This window comes from Entelurus aequoreus, linkage group LG14 (genome assembly GCF_033978785.1).
Source record: "Entelurus aequoreus isolate RoL-2023_Sb linkage group LG14, RoL_Eaeq_v1.1, whole genome shotgun sequence".
In the NCBI taxonomy this organism is placed as follows: Eukaryota; Metazoa; Chordata; class Actinopteri; order Syngnathiformes; family Syngnathidae; genus Entelurus; species Entelurus aequoreus.
This window is the reverse complement of record NC_084744.1, coordinates 46,160,970-46,188,709: the sequence shown is the minus strand read 5'-3', so window position 1 is coordinate 46,188,709 and position 27,740 is coordinate 46,160,970. Positions and strand designations below refer to the sequence as shown.

General features: G+C 40.7%; 1 protein-coding gene across 8 annotated transcripts in view; it reads left to right on the top strand.

Moving 5' to 3' along the window:
* The window catches only part of galnt13 (UDP-N-acetyl-alpha-D-galactosamine:polypeptide N-acetylgalactosaminyltransferase 13), a 128,202-nt gene extending 102,842 nt beyond the window's left edge, over positions 1–25,360 (top strand). For 3 of the 8 annotated variants that reach the window (XM_062069987.1, XM_062069989.1, XM_062069990.1), the window contains exon 13: positions 11,314–12,762. Coding sequence is in view for 3 of the 8 variants with exons in the window: in XM_062069989.1 (XP_061925973.1) it covers positions 11,314–11,319 (6 nt within the window). In the remaining 5 variants the exon portion in view is untranslated. Of the gene's footprint in view, positions 1–11,313; positions 12,763–18,021 lie in introns of those variants that run through there. The other 5 variants (XM_062069988.1, XM_062069986.1, XM_062069984.1 and 2 more) reach the window with 4 other exon arrangements.
* Positions 25,361–27,740: the final 2,380 nt, after the last annotated feature.

Genomic DNA, 27,740 nt, shown 5'->3' with positions numbered 1-27,740 from the left:
AGTCTGACTCAATAGGCTAATTATAAAATGGAAAAAAATAAAACAAGTTTCCCTAAAAATGAAAGCTACACGCTTAAATTAAGTTGTTGTCATGCCAGAACCGTATATACGGACAGTGGTGCATCGGTACATTATGCCGGGAGGTTGTCGTTTTAATGAACATTAGATGGAAAATGACAAATACAAACTTTGGATAAAACGTGGACCAAATCCACGTGTAGCCTGCTGCAAAGTATGCAAAAAGGAAATCCAGCTTTTCGCAATGGGAGAGTTGGCTCTCTCAAGTCATATGAAAGGTAAACCAGTGAGATTACTTGACCTACAAGTTAACTAACGTTAGCTAAAGTTTTATTTTCTAACCTTTTGATACATGCTAGACCTTAACTGTGATATCAGCGTTAGATTACATGTTAATTACGGACAGTTATTACGAGCTATGAAAGGAAAAAAGCGAGCGTTTGTCAATAAAGCGGGCGTTTGTCAATGATAAGTTATAATGTAAAGAACTTCCCTCAACTAAAAATCTAAGCTCAGCTGACGTTTAGCGCATAATATGCCTAAGGTAAACACTGAGTGCCATGGCTAGCCTACAGTTGCAAGGTTGTGAATGACTAAGTTATAGAAAACAATTTGGCATTTATATTTTTATGTTTAGTCGTCTGATTTTATTTTCATTGGTAACATTTAGATTTAATTAAAACCATAAAAAAACTAAAGAGAGAGACATGCATTAAAAACAGAAGTTTGTAGCCTTAATATTTGAACAGTAAGCTTAGGTCCATCTGATAAAAGATATTTTCAGTAGCCTATGTTATCGATAGGTTACTTAAAGGTAAACAATTTTATAATTGCCCCCTGTTTTTGATGTTAGGAAAAAAGCATCAAGAACTACTGAAACTACTTCAAAGTCCAGGTCCTGCAGTAGGGGATTTTTTCCAGCAGACAAGCCATGCATCAAACTCCACCGCTACATCCACTCTAGCAACCAGGAGTGTGGAGAGTGCAGTGGGAGCAGGCAGTGGAGTAGGCTCAACAGCGTATCGGCCGTTATCCTCAGGATCTATTCCAGATAAGACAACAAACAAGCACTTAAGCACCATAAAATCATTTGTTAGCTCTAACCAAACACTTCAGGCATAAAAATGCTGGACAATTAAAGTAGTAACCAGTCATTATTCTTACAAATCGCGTGAAAATGCTGGAGACGTCTTCCAAACATTGTTTCCTGATAGAGACATTGCCAAGCAGTTTACTTGTGGTGAGAGGAAGGTAGTATACTGTATCTCACCACATTTGGCATTGCCCCTCATTTCTCCTCTATAGTGAAAATGACTGCAAAAAAAGAATCTGGTTATGACCTAATGTTTGATGAAAGCCTTAACAAAGAAATGGAAAAAGTCCCAGATTGATATGCACTTACGATTCTGGAACAATGACCGAGTGCACTCAAGATACAAGACGTCATTTTTCATGGGTCACCACAATGCGGAACAAATTAATGAAATTATCGAAAAAGTCTGTTCAGAGATAGGCTTTCAGAACCAGATTCAGCAGTCTATGGATGGCCCCAATGTAAATTGGAAGACCTTTGCTTTAGCCCAGCAGAATACTGAACAGCAAACAGGGAGGAAAATGTTAAGTGTTGGAAGTTGTGGTTTGCACACATTACACAATGCTTTCAGATCAGGATGTGCATCCACTGACTGGGACCAAGGAAATGCTTTGTCAAGCCTTAAACGGCTTTTCAATGATGTCGGGAGGACTTCACTGAAGTCACAGGTTCTACATCCTTTCCTCTTGGCTTCTGCAGAGGTGGCTGAACGTGCACTTGAGATTTTGCCCTCACTGAAAACCTACAGCGGCGCTGCCAAAACAAAAAAAATTATAGAGCCATGCATAAAGTCCTTTAAGAAAGCAGAGGCCATAGTACACGATGACCTCTTCCCGGCCAAACTGAACTTCTTTCTAATGGTTGCTAGGGAGGTCACACCATTTTTGAAGCTATACCAAACCTACAAACCCATGCTGCCATTTATGTGCAGTGATCTCACAAATATTCTTAGGAGTCTTTTGGAGAAGTTTGTCAAGCCCAGTGTGATGAGTGCAACCAACACTCTAAAGCTTCTCAAAGTTGATCATGAGGCACAAGATAACCATGTGGATGTTAACAAAGTGAAAGTTGGCTTTGCTACAGAGCGAGCCTTGGAGGAGAATGTGAAGAAGGATAGGATAGGATAGGTCTTTATTGTCATTGCACAAGTACAAGAAAACTTTGTTTTCAGCACAAACCCTAGAAACCTCCAGAACTCAGGAGTAGAGAGGCTGCGGCTTGAGTTTAGGCAAAACTGTAAGCTTTTTCTGGTGAAGATGGTTTTGATTGATTGATTGAAACTTGTATTAGTAGATTGCACAGTACAGTACATATTCCGTACAATTGACCACTAAATGGTAACACCGGAATAAGTTTTTCAACTTGTTTAAGTCGGGGTCCACGTTAATCAATTCACGGTAAACACATGGTGTCTAAGGTTTTTGAAAAGACACCAGTGAAATATACACTGGTGAGAAGCCTGTCTGTCCTGGATCCAAGAGTGCTCCTCAACAACAAAGAGCTCAGTTCCTAAAAACTCACTACTGTTCTCCGACTCCTTGTGGAAGCTGGTTGGCTTGAAGAAAAATGCTGTGATGATGTCCTTAAGGAATTTGGTCAGTTTTTTTGACACCAGCCTCATGTTGGCATCAGATTCATTCCATTGTGTGGAAATGTGTGCGCTCAGCAAAACAATAAAAACGCACGGCAATAACAAACCCTGGTTCACAAAGGACATTCAATTATTACGGAAAAAGAAAAACTGCCCCTACCTCTGTGGCGATAAGGACCAAAATAAAAGTGCGAAATACGAACTACGATCGGCTATCAGGAAAGCGCAATCCACATACACACACAGACTGGAGCAGCGGCTTCCAACGACTCCAGAGCCACCTGGAGGAAGTTGAAAATTACAAATGACAAAAAAAGCCCACCACCTGCAATGGATATTGACAATGATCTCCCAGATACACTCAACCAATTGTACACCAGATTTGACCAGTCACCAGACTACACCATCCCCCCTCCAGCCCTCCCACCACCACCATTTGCCATCCAGAAGGAGGGGATGAGAGCCTCCTTCACTAAGAACAAACAAAAGAAAGCTGCAGGTCCTGACGGAATTATTTATGCTCAAATTGCCCCCCACTTACATGTTCAACCAATCTCTAATTCAGTGTGGTAGCAAAATTATTTAAAGACTCCATTATCCTAAAACAAAAATAGCTACAGACCCATTGCACTGACATCATAAACGCATCATTTTAAAATACTTAAAAAACAGGACCACTTTAAAATTGGACAATTATCAATTTGCATATCGTGCAAATAGATCCGTTGTAGATGCCGTCAACCTTGCACATCATACAATACTGCAGCACCTGGAGCACCCCGACACATACGCCCACATTTTGTTTATTGATTTCAGTTCTGCAAACCTAGCCAATCTCCTAAATAAACTCCTGGAAATCAACATTCAAACTACCATATGCCAAGGACAAAGAAAGTCAGGATTGGCGGTCTCCTATCTGGACCTCTAACCCTTAGCACCGGGGCCCCTCAAGGATGTGTTCTGTCTCAATGGGGTTTTACCCTGTACACAAATAACCTCACGTCCACCCACAACTCAGTCTCCAAGATCAATTATGCAGATGATACCACCTCATAACAAACAATAACAAACACTATCGTCAGCAAATAGCTCAAACAATAAACTGGTGCGAACACTACAAACTTCAACTCAATACAGCTAAAACGCAGGAAATCATTGTCAACTTCACCTGTAACCCCACATTAAAATCCCTCCTGTACATGGTTTTTGAACCCATCTCCGTCACAGACTCTTTCAAATTCCTGGGCACTCACATCTCCAACTCCCTTAAATGGAAACTCCACTCAGATCATATCTACAAAAAAAGCAAATCAACAGCTATTTTTTCCTCGCCAACTCAGAAAATTCAGAGTCAGACCCGACTTCCTCCGACAGTTCTACACCTCATAAACCAAAGCATACTCACCTTCTCAATAACTGTTTCGTTCGGTAATTTGGATTCACATTCATGCAAAAAACTGGAGCGCATCGTGGATGAATCCAGTCGTATCACAGGTCAACCCTTCCCTTCCATAGACACACTGTATCATCCCAGCATCACTCAAAGAGTCCATAAGATCACCTCTGACCCCACACATCCACTACACCTGCCGTTTACGCTTATGCCTTCAGGGAGGCGTTACAGATCACTGCCGGCCAAGTCTTCAAGGGCATGTCTACACTAAGCCGGATAACACCTTAACCCTTGTGTGGTGTTCATATTGTTGTTACTCAGCCAGTGTTTGTGGGTCTGATGGACCCGTTGCATTTTGTGGCTTTTAATGCATCACAATCAAACACTTTTATGTTAAAATACTGACTTATCCCAAAAAACATCTGTAATGAAGTGCTTTGAGAGGCTGGTAAAGGAATACATTGTCTCCAGACCTCCCCCCACATTCGATCCATACCAGTTTGCTTATCGCCCTAACCGCTCCACGGAGGACGCCATCTCCTCTGCACTCCACCTGAGCTTAGCACATCTGGAAGGAAAGGACACACACGTGCGGATGTTGTTTCTGGACTTCAGCTCAGCATTCAACACCATCATCCCGCAGCACTTGGTGAGCAAACTGGCCCCCCTTGGATTCAGTACCCCCTATGCAACTGGCTGCTTGACTTCCTCACAGACAGACCCCAATCTGTGAGAGTGGGCAACAACACCTCCAGTGCCATCTCCCTGAGCACCGGCTCCCCCCAGGGCTGCATCCTGAGTCCGCTGCTGTTCACGTTGATGACCCATGACTGCTGCTCCAGGTCCACTACTAACCACATTGTGAAGTACACGACAGTAGTGGGCCTCATCCGTGGCAACAACCACATGGACTACAGGGAGGAGGTGAAACATCTGGTTGACTGGTGCAGAACCAACAACCTGGTCCTGAACGTCGACAAGACCAAGGAGATCATTGTCGACTTCAGGAAGCACCAGTCCAGCCACGCTCCACTCTTCATCAATGGCACAGCGGTGGAGATGGTAAGCAGCACCAAGTTCCTGGGGGTGCAGATAACTGACAATATGACCTGGTCCCTACACACCGGATCTGCAGAGACTCCTCCCACCCCCACCAAGGACTGTTTTCACTGCTGGACTCTAGAAAGAGGTTCCGCAGCCTCCGTAGCAGAGCCTCCAGGTTCTGTAACAGCTTCTTCCCTCAGGCCATAAGACTCTTGAACGCATCATAATTATCCCCTCAATTCCCCCCAAAAATGGATAAACTCGCTGGAATATAAAGACAATATAACATACATCCATAAACGTAGATGCATATGCAAAAGTGCAATATATTTATCTTTACAGTAATCTATTTATTTATATCTGCACCTTATTGCTTTTTTATCCTGCACTGCCAACGAGCTAATGCAACGAAATGTCGTTCTTATCTGTACTGTAAAGTTCAAATTTGAACGACAATAAAAAGTAAGTCTAAGACCTACAAACACTGGCTGAGTAACAACAATATGACCGTTGCATGGAAATTTATCTGCCAGTTTCTGCATCCCACAGGGATTCTTCTTTTGTGTTTCTGCACCTGCGCTTCCCACACAAGGTTGCAACATTGTTTGTCAACACTGTCCGCGCTCATTTTGTTGCACATTTGACCCTCTGATGTTCTGTGTACCTACACTCTGTCCTCCCCGTCTAGGCCTGCTGTGTGTGTGTGTGTGTGTGTGTGTGTGTGTGTGTGTGTGTGTGTGTGTGTGTGTGTGTGTGTGTGTGTGTGTGTGTGTGTGTGTGTGTGTTGCATGAGTGTGTGTGTGTGTGCGTGTGCGCATGTGTGTGTGGTACACAGAACATCAATTTCCACACTTCTATTAGCCCCGGGTCCAGTGGACCCCGGACATCTTATATGTAATAGAAATGTGTAGGGGAGGTGTATGGTTTGTGTTAATTAAATATGTATTCTGATATATGTTCTTCACAGAAAATGAGCCAAAGCCAGTGAGTCTCAGTTTGAAAAATTAATTAATTGTATAATTTTTCTTTTAATAAAAATCGAAAACGGGTCCCACAGACCCGAACACCACACAAGGGTTAAACGAATAATTATTTAGCCTAAGCCCTGTTTCAGCCCCATTAACCCATCGTTTAAGGTCCCCCTCCTCGGACAATTTTGTACACCGGTCAGTGCGCCGTCTATTTCTAGAATATCCAGCTCTTAGCTTTGTATGGACTTATTGATCGTTTACAAACTGAGTTCGGAGAGGAAGTGACGCCAGAAAGACCACGCCCCACACAGGATGTGACGTCAGAACACGCGCCACAGCCAGCTTCATAACAACCCATTCGGTAACTCGGCGGCAACCACTAGAAAGACGGAGGCGAGTCATCCAGACATGCCCGTGTTTCTCCTTCTTCTACATGTACAGGCGCTTTTGGAAATCACACATCAATACCTTAAGAGAAGGAAAAGCGTGATTTCAGCTATTTGGGATACAACACATCTCAGACGGCAACATAGCAATGTTGAGCGATGGTTTTGGATAAGCCCTGTAAGAACGGCAGCCTGGTGGTATATGTTTGTCAGCGGGCGGGTGTGTTGTGTCAGAGGAACGGCAAGAGAACTTTCGAATGTCCAGGTCATCTGGGATTCTACTTAGTGAAAACGTTGTCCATTTGACAAGGGCTCCCAAGGGAAGACTACGAAAAATAGCGAATGCATCTGGACTGGCAAAGCAGACTGTCAGTTATTGTCCGCAATGTATGTCGAGCGATTACTCAACGTCTAGTTTTGTACTCCGTATCTATTGTGAAGCCATGAAGTGGTTGCGGCCGTCAAGTACGACCGCCAATTTTAGCCTACAAGCACAGTGTCCTGTTGTTGGTTGTTGTAAAATGTTCTTAATCACATTGTTTACTTCCACACGTCCATTAAAGATATGATTCATGTATGATGGCTCAGGTGTGATTCACCACAATAGTCTAACAGCTGCTGATGGTGAGGCAAGCAAGGTTTACTGTTGAAAGAAATGTGGCAATAGTCTACATTGAAACACAGGGTAAGGATACACTTCCAGGTCAGAGGTGACTATGACGCACACATTTTTTGCGCGCATGTGTACTAGGTCGCGTTGCGCCGGCGGACGGAGGGGGAAGGGGGTCTTAAACGGTGGCATTGTGTGTGTGTGGACAAGGATAAGGTTAGGTGGGAGATACCCTGGATAACCTTAGCTGGCTTAGTGTAGAAGGGACCCAAGATTCACAAACAGGACACAAAGTGTCAGGAAGTGGTGGTGACGAACCCCAAGATGCAGAGATGGCAGGCTTGGTGCAGGAAAACATGATTTTAATGTCCAAAAAATGCAGGGAAAACACAAACCAGAAACCAGGCAAACTTGAGACAGCAAACAGGAACCAGGAAACAGGAAACCAGGAACCAAGGAGAACTGGAGACAGCAAGCAGTGTAAAGCGTTCAGCATACAGGAACAGCTCACAGTCCACAGCATACAGCGAGTAATACTCCAGCACTGACTGGAAGGAGAGACAGGTATAAATAGGAGCCTGATTGGCAATTGCCACCAGGTGTGCCAGACTGCCAATCAGGTACAGGTGAGGGAAACAAACGCTCAGGGAGACATGCGGGAATAGGAACCAAAATAAGAGCGCTGACAGGAAATAAAACAAACAAAGACAAAAAACCAAAACATAACCCCTTCTGTCAGTGAGAATCCTGACATAAAGACACTTAATAGAACTTCGGAATAATTACTCTATAAACAGTGTTTTTTGTGTGTTGTATGTTTATGTTTATTTGACTGCAACTGCACAGTAGACATGAGCTGTCAAAGCTGTACCGATTGGGAATTCCTCCAATTATTTGCGCGGCCATTAATAAAGATTCTGATTCCATAGGTTGTGATGAAAATAATTTGTAAGTTACCATATTGGTAATACAAATGTCCTGAGCGTTTTATAAACATTAGACAAACTATCAATGACCTGTGGCCGTTTAGTTAATGTAAACCTGTGCCCTGCAAAGACATTGTGGTTGATGGCTGCCTTATTTGTCAACCAATCTTGCTCAAATTTTACAGACATGTGTTTGTCAGTCCCCTAAAGGTGTGTACCAAATTTGGCGATGATTTGGCCAAACACCTTAAAGTTACAGTTGGCGTTCAGTGGCGCGTATTGAGCTGAGTGAGAAATATAAATTCAAACGTGTTATCATGTCCTAGTTAGGGCTTTGATTTACCATGTGGTTTATTTGTCAGAAGAAATAATAACACAGGCAACCCATTGGGGGTATAATGTATGATATTCAGCAGGACATAGTGTCATTGGTGTCAATGGACATGTATTGCATCTACTGCCTCAATGTGGGAACGTTATTAATGGAGGGTTTTTTTTTTATGTTAAAAATCATGATGTGAACCATGCCGGAGGTCTTTTGCTCTGCTGAGAGCAATTCTGATTCAAAATTTTTTACAGGGATGGGGACGGTTATGAGGCAGATGCGTGATGTTGTTGAACACCTGCTCGCTTTGTTGTTCCTTTGTTTGAACAAAAATGTTTGTTCAGAGCTTTTTGTTTTGTGTGTGCGTGAGTGTGTGTGTGTGTTTGTATTCCTACCCTTCTTGAGACATCAACAAGGAAAAGTACCTTCCGTCGGAATCATGGTCCCAATACGGAAAACCATTGCATCTAATAGAGAATGTCTCATTTGCACCCCTGGTGGTGAAATCTATCAACATTAGGGTGGTCCCAAAAAGGAGGGATTTTTCAAATTGACTGTGTGTCGGTTTTAAAAGTGCTCCCCCTCTGGACAACATATGAAATAACAAGTGTCGACTTGTCCAGGGTGTACACCGCCTTCCGCTCGATTGTAGCTGAGATCCAGTGCCCCCCGCGACCACAAAGGGGATACGCGGTAGAAAATGGATGGATGGATGTAAAAATTTGAAGTGCTCCCCCTCTGACCAACATATGTAATAACAAGTTAGGACATAAATCATGGTCCCAATAAGGAAAACCATTGCATCTAATAGAGAATGTCTCATTTGCACCCCTGGTGGTGAAATCTATCAAAATTAGGGTGGTCCCAATATGGAGGGATTTTTCAAATTGACTGTGTGTCCGTTTTAAAAGTGCTCCCCCTCTAGCCAACATATGTAATAACAAGTGTGTGTAAAAATTTGAAGTGCTCCCCCTCTGGCCACCGTATGAAATAACAAGTGTGTGCAAGAAATTAAAATGGCCAAAATTAATGAAAAATATAAATACATATGTATATAGAGAAATACTGTAATAACTTGAAGTAAATAATAAAGATTAAAAACAAATTACAAAACAAAAAATTCAAAAAAAAGAAAAGTTAACTAAAAGCTTACCTTTTTCATATTTGCATAGTATGTATAACAAATACAATAATGTGTTTGTGTGAGTGTGTTCTTGTATTTACCCTTCTTGAGACATCAACGAGGAAAAGTACCTTCCATATGAGGACCGTTGAACAAGTTAGGACATAAATCATGGTCCCAATACAGAAAACCATTGCATCTAATAGAAAATGTCTTACTGTATTTGCACCCCTGGTGGTGAAATCTATCAAAATGAGGGTGGTCCCAAAAAGGAGGGATTTTTCAAATTGACTGTGTGTCCGTTTTAAAAGTGCTCCCCCTCTGGCCAACATATTAAATAACAAGTGTGTGTAAAAATGTGAAGTGCTCCCCCTCTGGCCAACATATGGAATAACAAGCGTGTGTAAAAATTTGAAGTGCTCCCCCTCTGGCCAACATATGGAATAACAAGTGTGTGTAAAAATTGGAAGTGCTCCCCCTCTGGCCAACATATGGAATAACAAGTGTGTGTAAAAAATTGAAGTGCTCCCCCTCTGGCCAACATATGGAATAACAAGTGTGTGTAACAAATTAAAATGCGCCCATTTTAGCCAAAATTAATTACAAAAATAAACACATATGTATATAGAGACATACTGTAATAACTTGAAGTAAATAATGAAGATTAAAAAACAATTATAAACAACACAATAAAAAAAAAGAAAGATTAACTAAAAGCTTACCTTTGTTATATTTGCATGTTATGTATATATTATTAATGTTGTAAATACAAATCTTTATATATCTAGAAAGGGTGGTCCTAAAGAGGTCTGCATTTTTCAGAGGTCTCAAGAAGGGAACAAATACAAGAATGTGTCTGTGTGTGAGTGTGTGTGTGTGTGTGTGTGTGTGTGTGTGTGTGTGTGTGTGTGTGTGTGTGTGTGTGTGTGTGTGTGTGTGTGTGTGTGTGTGTGTGTGTGTGGCTGTATGAAGTTTATGCCCACACTCTCTTTGTATCCTTGCAGAGAAGGTTCTATTACTTGATGTAAGTGCAAACATTGCCAAGGAACCAACACATAATCTCGCTTATTTACAATAATTCTTCTTTTTGTATGTTTTTATAGGCCGGACAGAATAGGATTTGTTAGCAGCAGTTGTCACTAGGGGTGTCCCGATCAGATATTGATATTGATCCGATATCAGCAAAAAAAAAAAAAAACAAGCATCAGACATCTGATTCATCTAAAATGTCCGAAACGAGCACTCTTATGTTAAGCTCGACAGCCAATTGACATCTAGATGTTGTTGTTTTCTTGTATTTTAGTGAAGTCATTTACAAAAAGTAAACATGGTAGGCTATAGGCTACTATAGCTTGTGTGCACAAAAATAAGCTAGACATACGCAATAAATTGTCATGACAGGTTTGGACTTAATTTACGTTTTGTAAGTTTCTTTTCAACGCTCTTATTTTCAGTTGCACTTCCTGTTTGTCTCCTTGTGTCACCAATTATCCAGTCTGGACTCTGATTGGCAATCAGGACACACCCGTTCCTGGTTGCTAATCAAGATGTTTTATACACTAGCCCTGTCCTCTGGATCGCTGCTTGCAATTCTGCTTTGCTTCGTTGTTTTGTGGCTACGCTACGTACAGGTGTTAGCTTTCTGTGCACTCCCTAGCTGCTCTTGCTTCTGTTTTGTGTGCCCTCCTAACTGCAGTAGTTTTTGTTTTGTGCTAATACATTATCATATTACCTACACGCCATATCTTGTCTCTGTATCTTGGAGCTCCAGACCAGCATAAATGTCTTTAATTACACTAATGTCTTTAATTACCATTGATCTTGTCCTTTCAGTCATAACCCAAAACTCATGACCATAAGTGAGGATGGGAACGTAGATCGACAGGTAAATTGAGAGCTTTGCCTTCCGGCTCAGCTCCTTCTTCACCACAACGGATCGATACAGCGTCCGCATTACTGAAGACGCCGCACCAATCCGCCTGTCGATCTCACAATCCACTCTTCCCTCACTCGTGAACAAGACTCCGAGGTACTTGAACTCCTCCACTTGGGGCAGGGTCTCCTCCCCAACCCGGAGATGGCACTCCACTCTTTTCCGGGCGAGAACCATGGACTCGGACTTGGAGGTGCTGATTCTAATCCCAGTCGCTTCACACTCATCTGCGAACCGATCCAGTGAGAGCTGAAGATCTTGGCCAGATGAAGCCATCAGGACCACATCATCTGCAAAAAGCAGAGACCTAATCCCGCAGCCACCAAACCGGATCCCCTCAACGCCTTGACTGCCCCTAGAAATTCTGTCCATAAAAGTTATGAACAGAATCGGTGACAAAGAGCAGCCTTGGCGGAGTCCAACCCTCACTGGAAACGTGTCCGACTTACTGCCGGCAATGCGGACCAAGCTCTTTCACTGATCATACAGGGAGCGGACCGCCACAATCAGACAGTCCGATACCCCATACTCTCTGAGCACTCCCCACAGGACATCCCGAGGGACACGGTCAAATACCTTCTCCAAGTCCACAAAGCACTGAGTTGCTGTTGTTCCCAAACTTCACTTTTCTTATCATAATGTTGATGTTGAATGTTGAAGCTCATGACCATAGGTGAGGACGAGAACGTAGATCGACCGGTAAATTGAGAGCTTTGCCTTCCGGCTCAGCTCCTTCTTCACCACAACGGATCGATACAGCGTCCGCATTACTGAAGACGCCGCACCGATCCGCCTGTCGATCTCACGATCCACTCTTCCCTCACTCGTGAACAAGACTCCGAGGTACTTGAACTCCTCCACTTGGGGCAGGGTCTCCTCCCCAACCCGGAGATGACACTCCACCCTTTTCCGGGCGAGAACCATGGACTCGGTGCTGATTCTCATCATTTTAAATAACTAAACTAAAACTAAAACACATGCAAATACCCTTAAATGGACGTGTTTGCTCACTGCAGGTGCAGCTGGGTGAATTTCTTCAAGTGTTTCCTGCTGTTTAAAGCTTTGTAACGGAAGTACAAGTGCCGTTCTGCCTTCTAATCGTCCATAGCGTTACTACTTGTATAGATTCTGCATTTATAACGTTTGTAAGTTTTATACTATGACACACAGTTTTTACTTACTGAGCCGTCCCATGTGGGATGTATGTAGGAGTGTTTTCATGCACATGTGTGCGTGCTATTGTACTTTTATTGTCATTAGTAATATGCTAACACATTTATAATTAAACCAAAATTAAGGGGCGCCGGAAGTTGGCAGACCCGTCAGCGATCCTTGGGATTGTGCTGAAAATCTCATTTCCCCTCGGGGATTAATAAAGTACTTCTGAATTTGAATCTGAATAGTTGTTTGTGTTATTATTATTATTATTAACTTACAATGGCCTTCTGTCCGTATTGTTCCAGTTTCAAAAATTCCTCTGTAAATTCAACAAAAAGTCACTGTGGATTTATCGAGTTTGTTTTGCTACTTGGAGCGCTAGCTTCCGCGGCTTGTGGGTCCGTGACGATGACGTCTGTTTTGTTTAATCAGCCGTTTTACTGCCGTGTTACAGACACCGTTTGGAAACAATTAAGGTATGTAAATAAACATTTATAAAATATTTCTGTGTAAATAACTTATTTTACAACATATATCACTGCAGCTTAAAGTCCTGAGCGAAAACATTTATTAAAAAAAAAAAATGTGGTGGGTGTAGTCCAGAAAATACGGTAAACACAGGAAGTAAAAAGTAATACATGGAGAAAGGGGTAACGTACATATGCTCCTTTTCTTTTCAATTTGATGCTCCTCAATGTCACTTTCTCAGCTTGTCCAAAAGAAATAATAAAACACAAACAGGTATTCATAATGTTTATGGTTTTAACCTCGCTTATTATTCTCCTTCAGTCTGGTATAAAGGACTACTACATTTGTCCATCCAAGATTTTAAGTGTTTTTTCCCTCTGTCTGCCAACTACTGGCAGTCAGAGCTCTCTTTTTATTGACAATTTATTTATTGTCTTTTTTTTCTTTCTCAATTTCAGACCGAAATCATATATCTTTCACTCACAGATGTTATTTGTCTAGATACATCATCTGACATCAATGCTACTAGTAGTTATACCATTATAACTGTTTCATTTAATTAACTTACAATAACTTAATCAACAATTAGTTACAGTAGAACCATAAAGAGCGCTAGGAAATAATTCAAATGTAATTTATTTGTTTCATAGCGAACAACCTTCAGTAACTGTGCAGGCAATGTTTTTTTAGTCTATTATCGTTCAAGTGTAAAAATAAGTTAACCACTCAAAACTCTAAAAATATTAAAGTGTGCCGATTTGCACATGAGAAGTTCATGCGTCTCACTTGTAAACATTACAAAGCCTAGTTTTACCATTTAACTACATTTGCAAATTTGTTGGAGTTTTTTCATTTTAATATTGTAGTTGTAGCCATGTTGTACTGAGCAACCTGGACAGAGAGATGTTTTTATTGTTTTCTTAATTGGCATTACGTTGTTTTTCAGTTCTTTGTGTTACGTTTTGTACAGGGGAAGAAGACTGCACAGACAACAGGGACGTTGTTTAACTCTATATTTATTTATATACAATAATATGAAGTGTGAACTAACCCAAATATGTGTATGGTGTGCGGCTATGTGTGGGTATTAAATGTTGAGCGTTACCAGTAGTGTTGAGCGAGAGGCGGAAGTCCAAAGAGGGTCAAGGCTGGCTCGGAGGTCCGTGAGCAGGCAAAAAGTCAGGGGAAATAGAGAGGCGTCAAAGTCCGTGTCCAGGCAGGAGGTCGAGATCCAAAAGGGGCAGCCAGAGAACCAGAGGGGAACACAGGGAGACGAGACACAAAGCTCATAACGTGGGAACGGAGGTAGGCTGCTGGAAGACGACAAGGGGGACACGAGACCAATCCAAAAGGAGGGGGAGAAACACAGAGAGAGAGTATGCATATAGCTTGTAGAATATATGCTTACTGCACAGGAACAGGTAGCTACGTTCTGGCCCAGGATGCAGGTTCGCACTGGCTTAAGAAGGCATATTCTCTCATCAGCGACAGGTGTGTTGATTGCTGATGATTGAATGCAGCTGCTTGCTGCAGCCGGCCTGGGGCCCTCTTGGAGGTGCGCCAAGCGCAGCGCACAAATAATTGCACACTAGGGTGCGCTCGGACCGTGACACTATGGTCACCATTGCTTTTTTTTTTCTTTAACTCCCCTTCACAGGTACTCCTTGGGGGTTGCTTTTGGATTAGAAGTAATCAATAAAAAAATCAATACAACACAAAGCAAATGCGCAAGGTAATACTTAGGTTTTTTTTATTTTTATTTTGGGTGCTTTAGATGTTGATGTTTCAATGTGTTTCAGTGGAACACAAAATAGCTTTTTTCTCACCATTGTTGTCTTACTATAACCTAAAATAATGCATCTGCTATAGTGATACAGTTCAGGTGCATGACTTACCCAATTAAAGGGTGTCAAAAAGTGAAACAATGGAAAAACTGTATGGATTGGAATTGAACTGAACTGCCCAGCCTTCATTAAAAAAATAAAACAAGTAACAATAATAACACCTCTGCCAGTAAGGTCTTTATTTTTGTGAGGGCTATCAGACGTGCTGTGTTTTTGTGTAAGTTTCCGGACCCTTGCCTTTATTTTTGACGAGAACATCTTGCTTCCTGTTGTTTTTTATTTAGTTTTTTTATTTGCTCTAGCCACTGAGGATAACAAGCTTGGGCATCCACTGGCTTGGAATGGCTAAGAAAAAGAAACAAATGTGTTAAATATGTAGATATACAGTCTATAAAATGTGTAATTTATGTGATAGTGTAGTGGTTTGCAAAGCTGACTTTCATTACGTTCCCTACACTAAAAGGTTGAAATGTACACTGTATTGCAAAAAGTATTTGGTGACCTGTCTTAACTCACATATGAACTTGAAGTGCCATCCCATTCCTAACCCATAGGATTCAATATGATGTCGGTCCACCTTTTGCAGCTACTACAGCTTCAACTCTTCTGGTTATTCTGTCCACAAGGTTGCGGAGTGTGTTTATAGAAATTTTCCACCATTCTGGTGAGGTCACACACTGTGTTGGTCGAGAAGGCCTGGCTCTCAGTGATAATTTGGATGGGTGGCCAAATACTTTTGGCAATATAGTGTATATACGTACCTCTCACGACAAACAGTGGTATTTATAGAACAATTCTACTGCATGCGGAAAAGGTCGTGTATTTCCACGCACCATTTCGACCTTGCGTAGAGCTCACGCGACGATTTTCAGACACGGGAATCAACAACACCCGTCCCCACGAATTAAAGCTCATAGTCACATAAAACCGTGACCGTGTTTTTCTTCATCTCAGCAACATTTCTCAGTCACGGTGGAGCTGACACCGATCGGTCAAATATTGATCGTCAAATATTTGTTTTAGTAGATTAGATTAGAGATGTCCGATAATGGCTTTTTTGCCGATATCCGATATTCCGATAGTGTCCAACTCTTAATTACCGATTCCAATATCAACCGATACCGATACATACAGTCGTGGAATTAACACATTATTATGCCTAATTTTGTTGTGATTCCCCGCTGGATGCATTAAACAATGTAACAAGGTTTTACAAAATAAATCAATTCAAGTTATGGAAAAAAATGCCAACATGGCACTGCCATATTTATTATTGAAGTCACAAAGTGCATTATTTTTTTTAACATGCCTCAAAACAGCAGCTTGGAACTTGGGACATGCTCTCCCTGAGAGAGCATGCGGAGGTTGAGGTGGGCGGGGTTGGGGGGGTGCGGGGTTTTTGTAGGGGGTGTATATTGTAGCGTCCCGGAAGAGTTAGTGCTGCAAGGGGTTCTGGGTATTTGTTCTGTTGTGTTTATGTTGTGTTACGGTGCGGATGTTCTCCCGAAATGTGTTTGTCATTCTTGTTTGGTGTGGGTTCACAGTGTGGCGCATATTTTTAACAGTGTTAATGTTGTTTATACGGTCACACCCTCAGTGTGACCAGTATGGCTGTTGACCAAGTATGCATGCATTCACTTGTGTGTGTGAAAAGCCGTAGGTATTATGTGATTGGGCCAGCACACAAAGGCAGTGCCTTTAAGGTTTATTGGTCGCTCTGTACTTCTCCCTACGTCCGCGTACACAGCGGCGTTTTAAAAAGTCATACATTTTACTTTTTGAAACCGATACCGACATTTTATAAGCATTTATCGGTCAATAATATCGGCAGTCCGATATTATCGGACATCTCTAGTAGATATGTTATTCATCCCTCCACAAGTAGTCATGTTACAGTGCTCGACATAATAAGCTCGACGTTATAAGCACTGATCTGGAAAAAATCAATGGATTAATGGACGGACGGACGGATGCCCTTCTCCCCCCATATTGTGTCAATGCTAGGGCTGTGAATCTTTGGGTGTCCCACGATTCGATTCAATATCGATTCTTGGGGTCACGATTCGATTCAAAATAGATTTTTTTTTCAATTCAACACGATTCTCGATTGAAAAACGATTTTTTTCCCGATTCAAAAGGATTCTCTATTCATTCAATACATAGGATTTCAGCAGGATTTACTCCAGTCTGCTGACATGCAAGCAGAGTAGTAGATTTTTGTAAAATACTTTTATAATTGTAAAGGACAATGTTTTATCAACTGATTGCAATAATGTACATTTGTTTTAACTATTAAATGAACCAAAAATATGACTTATTTTATCTTTGTGAAAATATTGGACACAGTGTGTTGTCAAGCTTATGAGATGCGATGCAAGTGTAAGCCACTGTGACAATATAGTTCTTTTTTTCTTTTTTTTTATAAATGTCTAATGATAATGTCAATGAGGGATCACTGCTATGTTGAAATTGTAACTAATATTTATACTGTTGTTGATAATATTCATTTTTGTTTCACTACTTTTGGTTTGTTCTGTGTCGTGTTTGTGTCTCCTCTCAATTGCTCTGTTTATTGCAGACCTGAGTGTTGCTGGGTCGGGTTTGGTTTTGGAATTGGATTGCATTGTTATGGTATTGGTGTGTATTGTTTTGTTGGATTGATTAATTAAAAAAAAATAAAAAATTAATAAGAATTAAAAAAAATAAAAATCAATTTTTTAAAAATGAGAATCGATTCTGAATCGCACAACGTGAGAATCGCGATTCAAATTCGAATCGATTATTTCCCACACCCCTAGTCAATGCTGTTCATACAGAAAAACGACAAGGTAAAAAGTTGGGAAAATGACAACTTTATACAAGATGTGTGAAAGGGACTTATGTGTGTGCACATTTGGACATGTGTCCAGTGTGTAGTCAGCTGGGATGGGCTTCAATGTTTCAAAGTTTAATTATATAGCCCTAAATCACGAGTGTCTCAAAGGGCTGCACAAGCCACAACGACATTCCTCGGCTCAGGTCCCACATCAGGGCGAGAAAACAACTCAACCCAATGGGATGACATTCAGTTTCCTACAACCCTAAACAGAAAAACCGTCTATGGATCGATAGATGACTGCTGTTTCCCTCTTCCTCCAGAGACTTACCTTGCTGCACGTCAACAGCAACCAGTGTTTGGACATGCCGTCGGAGGAGGACAGGACGGTCCCCACCTTGAGGGACTGCGACGGGAGCCGCTCCCAGCAGTGGCTGCTCCGCAACATGACCCTGCAGGTGCTCACAGACTCCAACGTACAATGGGCGGAGCGGACTCCGCACTGAAGGTCACCACGGCTTCCGTAGTGAACGTGGTAGTTTTCTGTGAAGTTTCCGTTAAACACGACATTCCCCCCACCCCCCCCCACACACACACAAGAGAGGAGGAAGGGGAGAACTGGCAAAATGTTGCAGCCAGTTCCACTCGGCACATCGACTGTGTCGAATGGTCTCAGAGGTGAGTCGTGGAAAACATTTGATTCGTACGCTGGCCTGATTGAAATGTCATGATGTACTTTGGTGGCAACATGCAGATCGGTGTCACATGTGAAAAATACACGACAAGCAGTGTTTGGTCGCTACAAAATTAGTCAATATATCAAATGTTACATTTCAGCTTATTGCGCCTTCTGCAGATTACATTCCGCCTACTTTCCGCCCGACACGGTATGTTTGGGCCAGTGACATGCAGTCAGGGGAGGCAGGTGAGGCGTAAAAAGAAAAAAAATGAATTAAATTGTTATATGTATCCGGTGATTATACTATAAAGTTATTTTCTATTTAACTTCACCAGTTTTAGATTATTTTTATTCAAAATCACTGAATTTTCACATTTGCCGTTCAAATACTGAAAAGAGACTTGCGGTGAGTCAGCAGCCAGTTGAGCCTCGCCATGGATTGCGCAATGACTCGGCTAACTGCTGGCCTGCTGTGCAGTGAGACCGTATTGCTATATGAATTATATTATATATTTCCATAGTTTAGTTAGCTGAGGTATATAATGTACAGTGTATTTTGTCAACAACTGTGTGTGTGTAACGTATTTCTTGTGCTGAGCAATCATAAAACGGCTGCGAAGACGCACTGGGTGAGGCTCGCAGTTCTCCCGCCTCATGGTGGTAGAGGGCGTTAGTGATCCCAGGGATCATTCTTGAGACTACTCGGCTGCAGAATAAGTGACAACAAGCAGCAACAGTTAGCAAGTCAAGTGCAGCGGCAGCGATCGTTTATTTTTTCCCCTCGCCTGGACTTTTACCATGGAGGATTACATATCTAAAATAAAACAGTTTTCTAAACTGGACTTTCAATCGAAGCTGGAGGTAATAACTAAAGGAAGATCTCCATCGAGACAGAGAGACTTTTAAAACTGAAGAAAGATAAGGAAGACTTCTGTAAACAAGTTATTGATGCTTTTATTCAGAAGGAGCGGCGCATGGACTTCATTTATAAGTAAAGGTAAGACCATAATAAAGTTTTTTTTATTAAATGTGCTTTTTTGTGTGTGTAAAGAATGCTGGTATGAGCTTTTAAACATAACCTGTTAACTGCTGCCAATCAAACGGTGAATAAGATACTCTTTAGGGTTCATGTTTGTAAATCTGACTGTGATGAAGTCAGTGCCTCACCAGCCATGAACCTCACCGCACGTCACTGGCTTGGGCCATAAAGGGGACCTATGATGAATTTTGTATTTTCTGACTTACAAATGTTGTTACAATGTTGTATAATCGTGTTAATCAATGCCAAAGCATCAAATCATAGGGTTCATGTGAGATGTCCGATAAATGCTTTAAAATGTAATATCGGAAATCATCGGTATCGTTTTTTTTATTATCGGTATAGTTTTTTTTTTGTTTTTTTTTAATTAAATCAACAAAAAACACAAGATACACTTACAATTAGTGCACCAACCCAAAAAACCTCCCTCCCCCATTTACACTCATTCACACAAAAGGGTTGTTTCTTTCTGTTATTAATATATATCAATACAGTCTGCAAGGGATACAGTCCGTAAGCACACATGATTGTGCGTGCTGCTGGTCCACTAATAGTACTAACCTTTAACAGTTAATTTTACTCATTTTCATTAATTACCAGTTTCTATGTAACTGTTTTTATATTGTTTTACTTTCTTTTTTATTCAAGAAAATGTTTTTAATGTATTTATCTTATTTTTTTTTTATTTTTTTTTTAAAAAGGACTTTATGTTCACCATACCTGGTTGTCCAAATTAGGCATAATAATGAGTTAATTCCACGACTGTATATATCGGTATCCGTTGATATCGGTTTCGGTAATTAAGAGTTGGACAATATCGGATATCGGCAAAAAAGCCATTATCGGACATCCCTAGGTTCATGCATTTTGGTGTGAGCTTGCGCGCAGTTTTGGATGCATCGGTTGGCAGGGTTTTGTCTGTTTATGTTGCAACGTCAGAGCGAGGTGGACATTCTTATTTGGACATTTAGTAATGCTCTCAGACAGAGAGTTGCTTCAGGCTTTGAGGAAACACAAAAAAAAGATAGAATAAAGTAGGATTGTACCAATACCAATATTTTGGTACCGGTACCAAAATGTATTTCGATCCTTTTTGATCCTTTTTGATGCTTTTCTAAATAAAGGGCACCACAAAAAAGGGTATTATTGGCTTTATTTTAACAATAAATCTTAGGGTGCATTAAACATATGTTTATTATTGCAATTTTTGTCCTTAAATAAAATAGTGAACATACGAGACAACTTTTATTTTAATAGTAAGTAAACAAACAAAGGCTCCTAATTTAGCTGCTGACATATGCAGTAACATATTGTGTCATTTATCTACCTATTATTTTGTCAACATTATTAAGGACAAGTTGTTCATTTACTGTTAGTATCTGCTTACTTTCTCTTTTAACATGTTCTATCTACACTTCTGTTCAAATGAAATAATCACTTATTCTTCTGTTGTTTGATACTTTACATTAGTTTTGGATGATACCACAAATTTGGGTATCGATCCGATACCAAGTCGTTACAGGATCATACATTGGTCATAGTCAAAGTCCTCATGTGTCCAGGGACATATTTCCTGAGTTTATAAACATAATATACATTTTAAAAAAACAAAAGAAGATGTTGTGATGCCAAAAAATATCGATTTAATCATAGTAGTATCGACTAGCTCTTGTACTTGGTATCATTACAGTGGTGTAGATCTACCAATGGCGTTTGTTTACATTTTGACGCCGGTGAGCTACGGTGTGTAGTGAAGCGAGTTTAGCTATTCCTCGTCCTGCAGTGATAATGATACATGTAAGAAACGTACCTTATGTCGCCATGGAGACAAGGATTAGTGATTTAGAAGTAGCTAAAACTCTGCAGACTGCGGCTGGACTTTAACCGCTAACTAGCTAGCCAAGTTTTAAAGCACCTCTTCCTGAGGGCGTTTCAGTGTTATAACTTCACCTTTAGTTTTTAAGCCAAAATGCGTCCGTTCTCCCTTTTCTGTCTACACACTGTGTCTGCTTGTATGTACTCTGTGATTGTGCACTGCCGAACATGCTCCTCTCCTCGTAAAACCAGAAATGTCATGACATGGCGACGACGCGCCGTCATGCCCTTTAAAAAAACTGTACTTTTTAGAGGCGGTATAGTACCGAATACGATTCATTAGTATCGCGGTACTATACTAATACTGGTATACCGTACAACCCTAGAATAAAGTGTTATTTTCATCTAATCTTGGCATGAGCATAATACCACTGACACGCAGTAACATAAGTGCCGCTAAAAGCAGCTTTCAGAGTCTGACTCAATTGGTGAGTGTGCATGGGTACCTAATGTCGTGACCGGGTGAATCTATAAAATGTTTATAAAGTTTATTTTCGACTGTGTCTGGAAATAAATAAATTGTGGTGACGACTTCAAGATATACCGTATTTTCCGACTTTAAGCTGATACTTTTTTCCAAGGCTTTGAATCCTCGGGCTTATGGATTTTTCTTTGCTCACAGCCATAATGTTTTCCATTCAGCAGGTAGTTTTCATATTACACCGACAGGGGGCGTGTTATTGTTTGTGCTAAGGCACCATCTTTTAACGAGTTTTCTTACTGAAAATGTACTTTCTGTTTCGTGCCGGAAGTATAATTATCCATAGTGTTTCTGCTCGAAAGCATTCTTCATGCGTCACTTCAAGCAACGTTTGGAAGTTTTACAATACAACTAAAACAATTCACTAAACCGTCCCATGTGGGATGTACGTAGGAGTGTTTTCGTGCATATTTGTACGGGCTATCGTAATGTAACCAAGCTAGCGTCGTTAGCATTAGTGAATGTTCTACCACGTTTACAAGTGTCTCTGTTCATTTAATTAACTTACAATGGCATACTTTTTGTATTCTATCAGTTTTTTAAAAATAAATTCCTCAGTTAATTTACCAAGACTGATTTAAACTGTTTAGCTCAGTGTTTTTCAACCACACTAGTGTGCTGTGAGATACAGTCTGGTGTGCTGTGGGAGATTATCTAGTTTCACCTATTTTGGTTAAAAATATTTTTTGCAAACCTGTAATTATAGTCTGCAAATTATGTGTTGTTGTTGAGTTTCTGTACTGTCTGGAGATCGGCAGACTTACCACGTTATACCCTTCCATATCAGTAGGTGGCAGCCGGTAGCTAATTGCTTTGTAGATGTCGGAAACAGTGGGAGGCAGCGTGCATGTAAAAAGGTGTCTAATGCTTAAACCAAAAATAAACAAAAGGTGAGTGCCCCTAAGAAAAGGCATTGAAGCTTAGGGAAGGCTATGCAGAACGAAACTAAAACTAAACTGGCTTACAAAGTAAACAAAAACAGAATGCTGGACGACAGCAAAGACTTACTGTGGAGCAAAGACAATGTACATCCGTACATGACATGACAATCAACAATGTCCCCACAAAGAAGGATAAAAACAACTGAAATATTCTTGATTGCTAAAACAAAGTAGATGCGGGGAATATCGCTCAAAGGAAGACATGAAACTGCTACAGGAAAATACCAAAAAAAGAAAAAATGCCACCAAAATAGGAGCGCAAGACGAGAACTAAAACACTACACACAGGAAAACAGCAAAAAAGTCAAAATAAGTTAGGGCGTGATGTGACAGGTGGTGACAGTACACCTACTTTGAGACAAGAGCTATATTGATGCATGGTTGGTTATGGTTTAAAGTCATATCCAACAATTGCGACAACAACTTTTTACTGTCAACTGAGTTTTGTTTTTTTAATGATTTCTGCTAGTGGTGTGCCTCCGGATTTTTTCAACGCAAAAAATGTGCCTTGGCTCAAAAAAAGGTTGAAAAACACTGTTTTAGCTGACTGTAGAGCTAGCTAGTTTTCTTTGAACAGCTGTTTTACTGTCATGTTACAGAGGATGGGTATGTAAATAAACATTTACAAAATCTTTCGTACCAGTATATATCTGCAGCTTATAGTCCGGTGAAGCTAATTTATGTAAATATTAGTTTTTTCTTCTAAAATTTGATGGGTGCGGCTTAAATATTGCGCTCTGTAGCCCAGAAAAGATGGTATATTTAAACTGTACATTTTCAAAAGGTAGATTATATTACTTTTGGAGAGAGTGGGGCGTGGTTTCATTTGCAATCAGGGAACGCCTTCAGGATGAACCATCTTGCAGACGGACTCAAAAAAATCCGGAATTTCTAAAAGTGACCGTGGAGCAAAATGTACGCAGAATTTACACCAAAGCCTATCCAGTGTGTATTAAAACCTTAGTTGGCCACATGCGTGGACAGCACCTTTTAAGCTCTTATTTCCAAAATTGTGTACACTACTGAATTGGGGTATTATGGCCGCTTATGCGGACACTTATACTGCCATCTGGTGGTGTCACAAGAGTATAACATACAATGGAATTTGGAAAAAAAAGGGTAAAAATAAGAATTAGCATGTCACTAAACATGAAGTACACGTGTGTGTACTTATGGACTAAGTACATCATATCAAAAGATGATTCTTAGTTTTTATTCTAATTAGGGTCCAATAAGCCCAAATAGCAAAGAGAAATAAAAAAAAAGCATGTAAACAAACAGCTTGGGCCTCAAGAGGTTACGTAGACCACATTGAAGTGTTTTCAATGCAGATTAAAATCATCATAGGTCCCCTTTAATTGTTTTGAGCTCCAACTATGCACATCACCTACACCATCGTACATAGAGAACGTTGAAGTATGTTGTGCCCTGTAGAAGAAGCCCGTTTTACAGCTCATTTCAGGTTCAAGAGAACATGGCCTTTAGGCTACGTAATGAGCTGCAGCAATGGCAATTAAGTCGTGTTCCCCACATTGTGCTGGCCAGCTGCTGGCTGTAGAAACACTGTGCTACTAAGGCCACTCTCTTGTGCAGCATATGTATTTTAACACATCTATGACACTATGTCTTTAAAAACTCATTTTCTTTTCAAATAAGTGATTTACAGTAACCAGATGGATGGAGATGCTGTTAATAGTCCAGGGCTCCTTACTGATATCTATATTAATAGATGACAATTCAAATAAATCTGCTAAATAAGGATATATAATACAGCACACATTTAAGACTTTTCTCCTAAAGACCCTTGGTGAGCGTTTCCCATGGCGACTGATGACTGACATTTAAAGCGAGTCGTTGCTAGGAGACGCACTGTAAACCCTCATGGAACATATCGTGGAGCTAAGTCTTGCAAGCTCCCCTGAAGACCAGACTTTAATTAAAAAAGTCAACATTCTGTCAGCTACCTTGCACACTTCCAACAGCAAAGTAGCTGCCTGCCACAGGACTATACATGGCTGCTTTTAATTATTTGCAGGGAACAGAGATGTCATTATTACACCCGCAACTCCTGCCGTGGAGATTTAAAACTGTCTTATTTAAGCAAGTAAGCCAGAAAACTGACATAAATACAGATTTATATTCATATACTGTATGTAGGTCCCCTTCTGGCGCGGCAGAGTACTGACCGCTGCACCTGCAGCAAGAATAATGTCACATACGGTCAAACCTGCATATAGCGACCACTCAAGGGAAACCACACAAGTGGCCACTACATGCAAGTAGTGTTTTTGCGATGTTTGGAGCCATGACAAACTAACACGTTGAAGAAGGATGCGAAGAAAAGCCTTGGATTAGTGTTGTCCCGATACCAATATTTTGGTACAGGTACCAAAATCATTTTGATACTTTTCGGTACTTTTCTAAATAAAGGGGACCACAAAAAATTGCATTATTGGCTTTATTTGAACAAAGAATCTTAGGGTACATTAAACATATGTTTATTATTGCAAGTTTTTCCTTAAATAAAATAGTGAACATACTAGACAACTTGTCTTTTATTAGTAAGTAAACAAACAAAGGCTCCTAATTAGTCTGCTGACATATGCAGTAACATATTGTGTCATTTATCTACCTATTATTTTGTCAACATTATTAAGAACAAGTGGTAGAAAATGAATTTACTTGTTCATTTACTGTTAATATCGGCTTACTTTCTCTTTTAACATGTTGTATCTACACTTCTGTTCAAATGTAATAATCACTTATTCTTCTGTTGTTTGATACTTTACATTAGTTTTGGATGATACCACAAATTTGGGTATCGATCCGATACCAAGTAGTTACAGGATCATACATTGGTCATATTCAAAGTCCTCATGTGTCCAGGGACGTATTTCCTGAGTTTATAAACATAATATATATTTTTTTAAACGAAAGAAGATGTGGTGATGCCAAAAAATATCTACGTAATCATAGTACTATCAACTAGATACGCTACTGTACTTGGTATCATTACAGTGGATGTTAGGTGTAGATCCACCAATGGCGTTTGTTTACATTTTGACGCCGGTGAGCTACGGTGTGTAGTGAAGCATGTTTAGCTATTCCTCGTCCTGCAGTGATAATGATACTTGTAAGAAACGTACTTTATTTGTTGCCATAGAGGCGAGGATTAGTGATTTAGAAGTAGCTAAAACACTGCCGACTGCGGATGGACTTTAGCCGCTAGCTAGCTAGCCATGTCTTAAAGCACCTCTTCCTGAGGGCGTTTCAGTGTTATAACTTCACCTTTATCGTTAGTTTTTAAGCCAAAATGCGTCCGTTCTCCCTTTTCTGTCTACACACTGTGTCTGCTTGTAAGTACTCTGTGATTGTGCACTGCCGAACATGCTCCTCTGCTCGTAAAAACCAACAATAACACGGCGTGACAACGACGGGGCCGCGGGGACCAGTACTTTTCAGAGACAGTAAAGTACCGAAAATTATTCATTAGTATCACGGTACTATACTTCTCTTGAAATGTTCTTCCTGAAAATGGTCTTGCAAACATACACTATATTGCCAAAAGTATTCGGCCACCTGCCTTGACTCACATATGAACTTGAAGTGCCATCCCATTCCTAACCCATAGGGTTCAATATGATGTCGGTCCACCTTTTGCAGCTATTACAGCTTCAACTCTTCTGGGAAGGCTGTCCACAAGGTTGCGTAGTGTGTTTATAGGAATTTTCCACAATTCTTCCAGAAGCGCATTGGTGAGGTCACACACTGATGTTGGTCGAGAAGGCCTGGCTCTCAGTCTCCGTTCTAATTCATCCCAAAGGTGTTCTATCGGGTTCAGGTCAGGACTCTGTGCAGGCCAGTCAAGTTCATCCACACCAGACCCATTCCATGAAGCTCTCTGCGTACTGTACGTGGGCTAATTGGAAGGTCACATGAAGTTTGGAGCTCTGTAACAACTGACTGCGCAGAAAGTCTTTGCACTATGCGCTTCAGCATCCGCTGACCCCTCTCTGTCAGTTTACGTGGCCTACCACTTGGTGGCTGAGTTGCTGTTGTTCCCAAAATCTTCCATTTTCTTATAATAAAGCCGGCGGTTGACTTTGGAATATTTAAGAGCGAGGAAATTTTTTCACAAATGTTTGTAGAAACAGTCTCCATGCCTAAGTGCTTGATTTTATACACCTGTGGTCGGGCCAAGTGATTAGGACACCTGATTCTCATCATTTGGATGGGTGGCCAAATACTTTTGGCAATATTTTATATATATTATTATATTTTTGGGGGTTTTCCAGACTGCATGTCACTGACAGTAAACCAAATGCAAACTGGTTATTCAGGGTGTATTTTCTTCCAGATTTAAGAAATGCTAGATTTGAACATCCACCCCTCCATTTCATACCGCTTCTACCTCTCGTGGTCGCGGAGTTGGCTGGAGCCTATCCCAGCTGCATTCGGGCAGAAGACGGGGTACACTCTGGACAAGTTGCCCGCCACCTCATATATTCCTCAAATATTGACCTCAACTCTCAACTCAATTAATTCCCCGAATCGGAAGCATGAGCCTATTTGAATGATCTTGCTAACCAGAGCAGCAGCATCTAATGATATGTAAATATGGGATGTGACAACTCGTTGTTATGTGCACAGTTTTAAAAATAATGAGATAGCAATTTTCAGTTTTGCCAACTATGTTTAACACCCAAGGAATTTGACTTGTGCTTTCAGTCGTGTCCATTCTGCCTCAGTTTAGGTTCTTGACGGTTTTTTTTTAGTATTTTCCTTACAGTTGTCTTTCTGTTTTGTTGTGAACCTTTATTTTGAGTTTTATTATTAATATTTATATATTATTCTATATAAATATAATGTATTTGTTATCTAAAACAAACATTTAGATAAGACTGTGGAAGTCGCTTCCTAGCAGCTCCACTGTAGCCAAGCGTGCAGGTTTAACAGTAAGTGTTAATGTTTGTCACAAGATTTTTCAAAATGTCTTTCCGCGTGTCGTGATGTTGCCGTCACTCCCA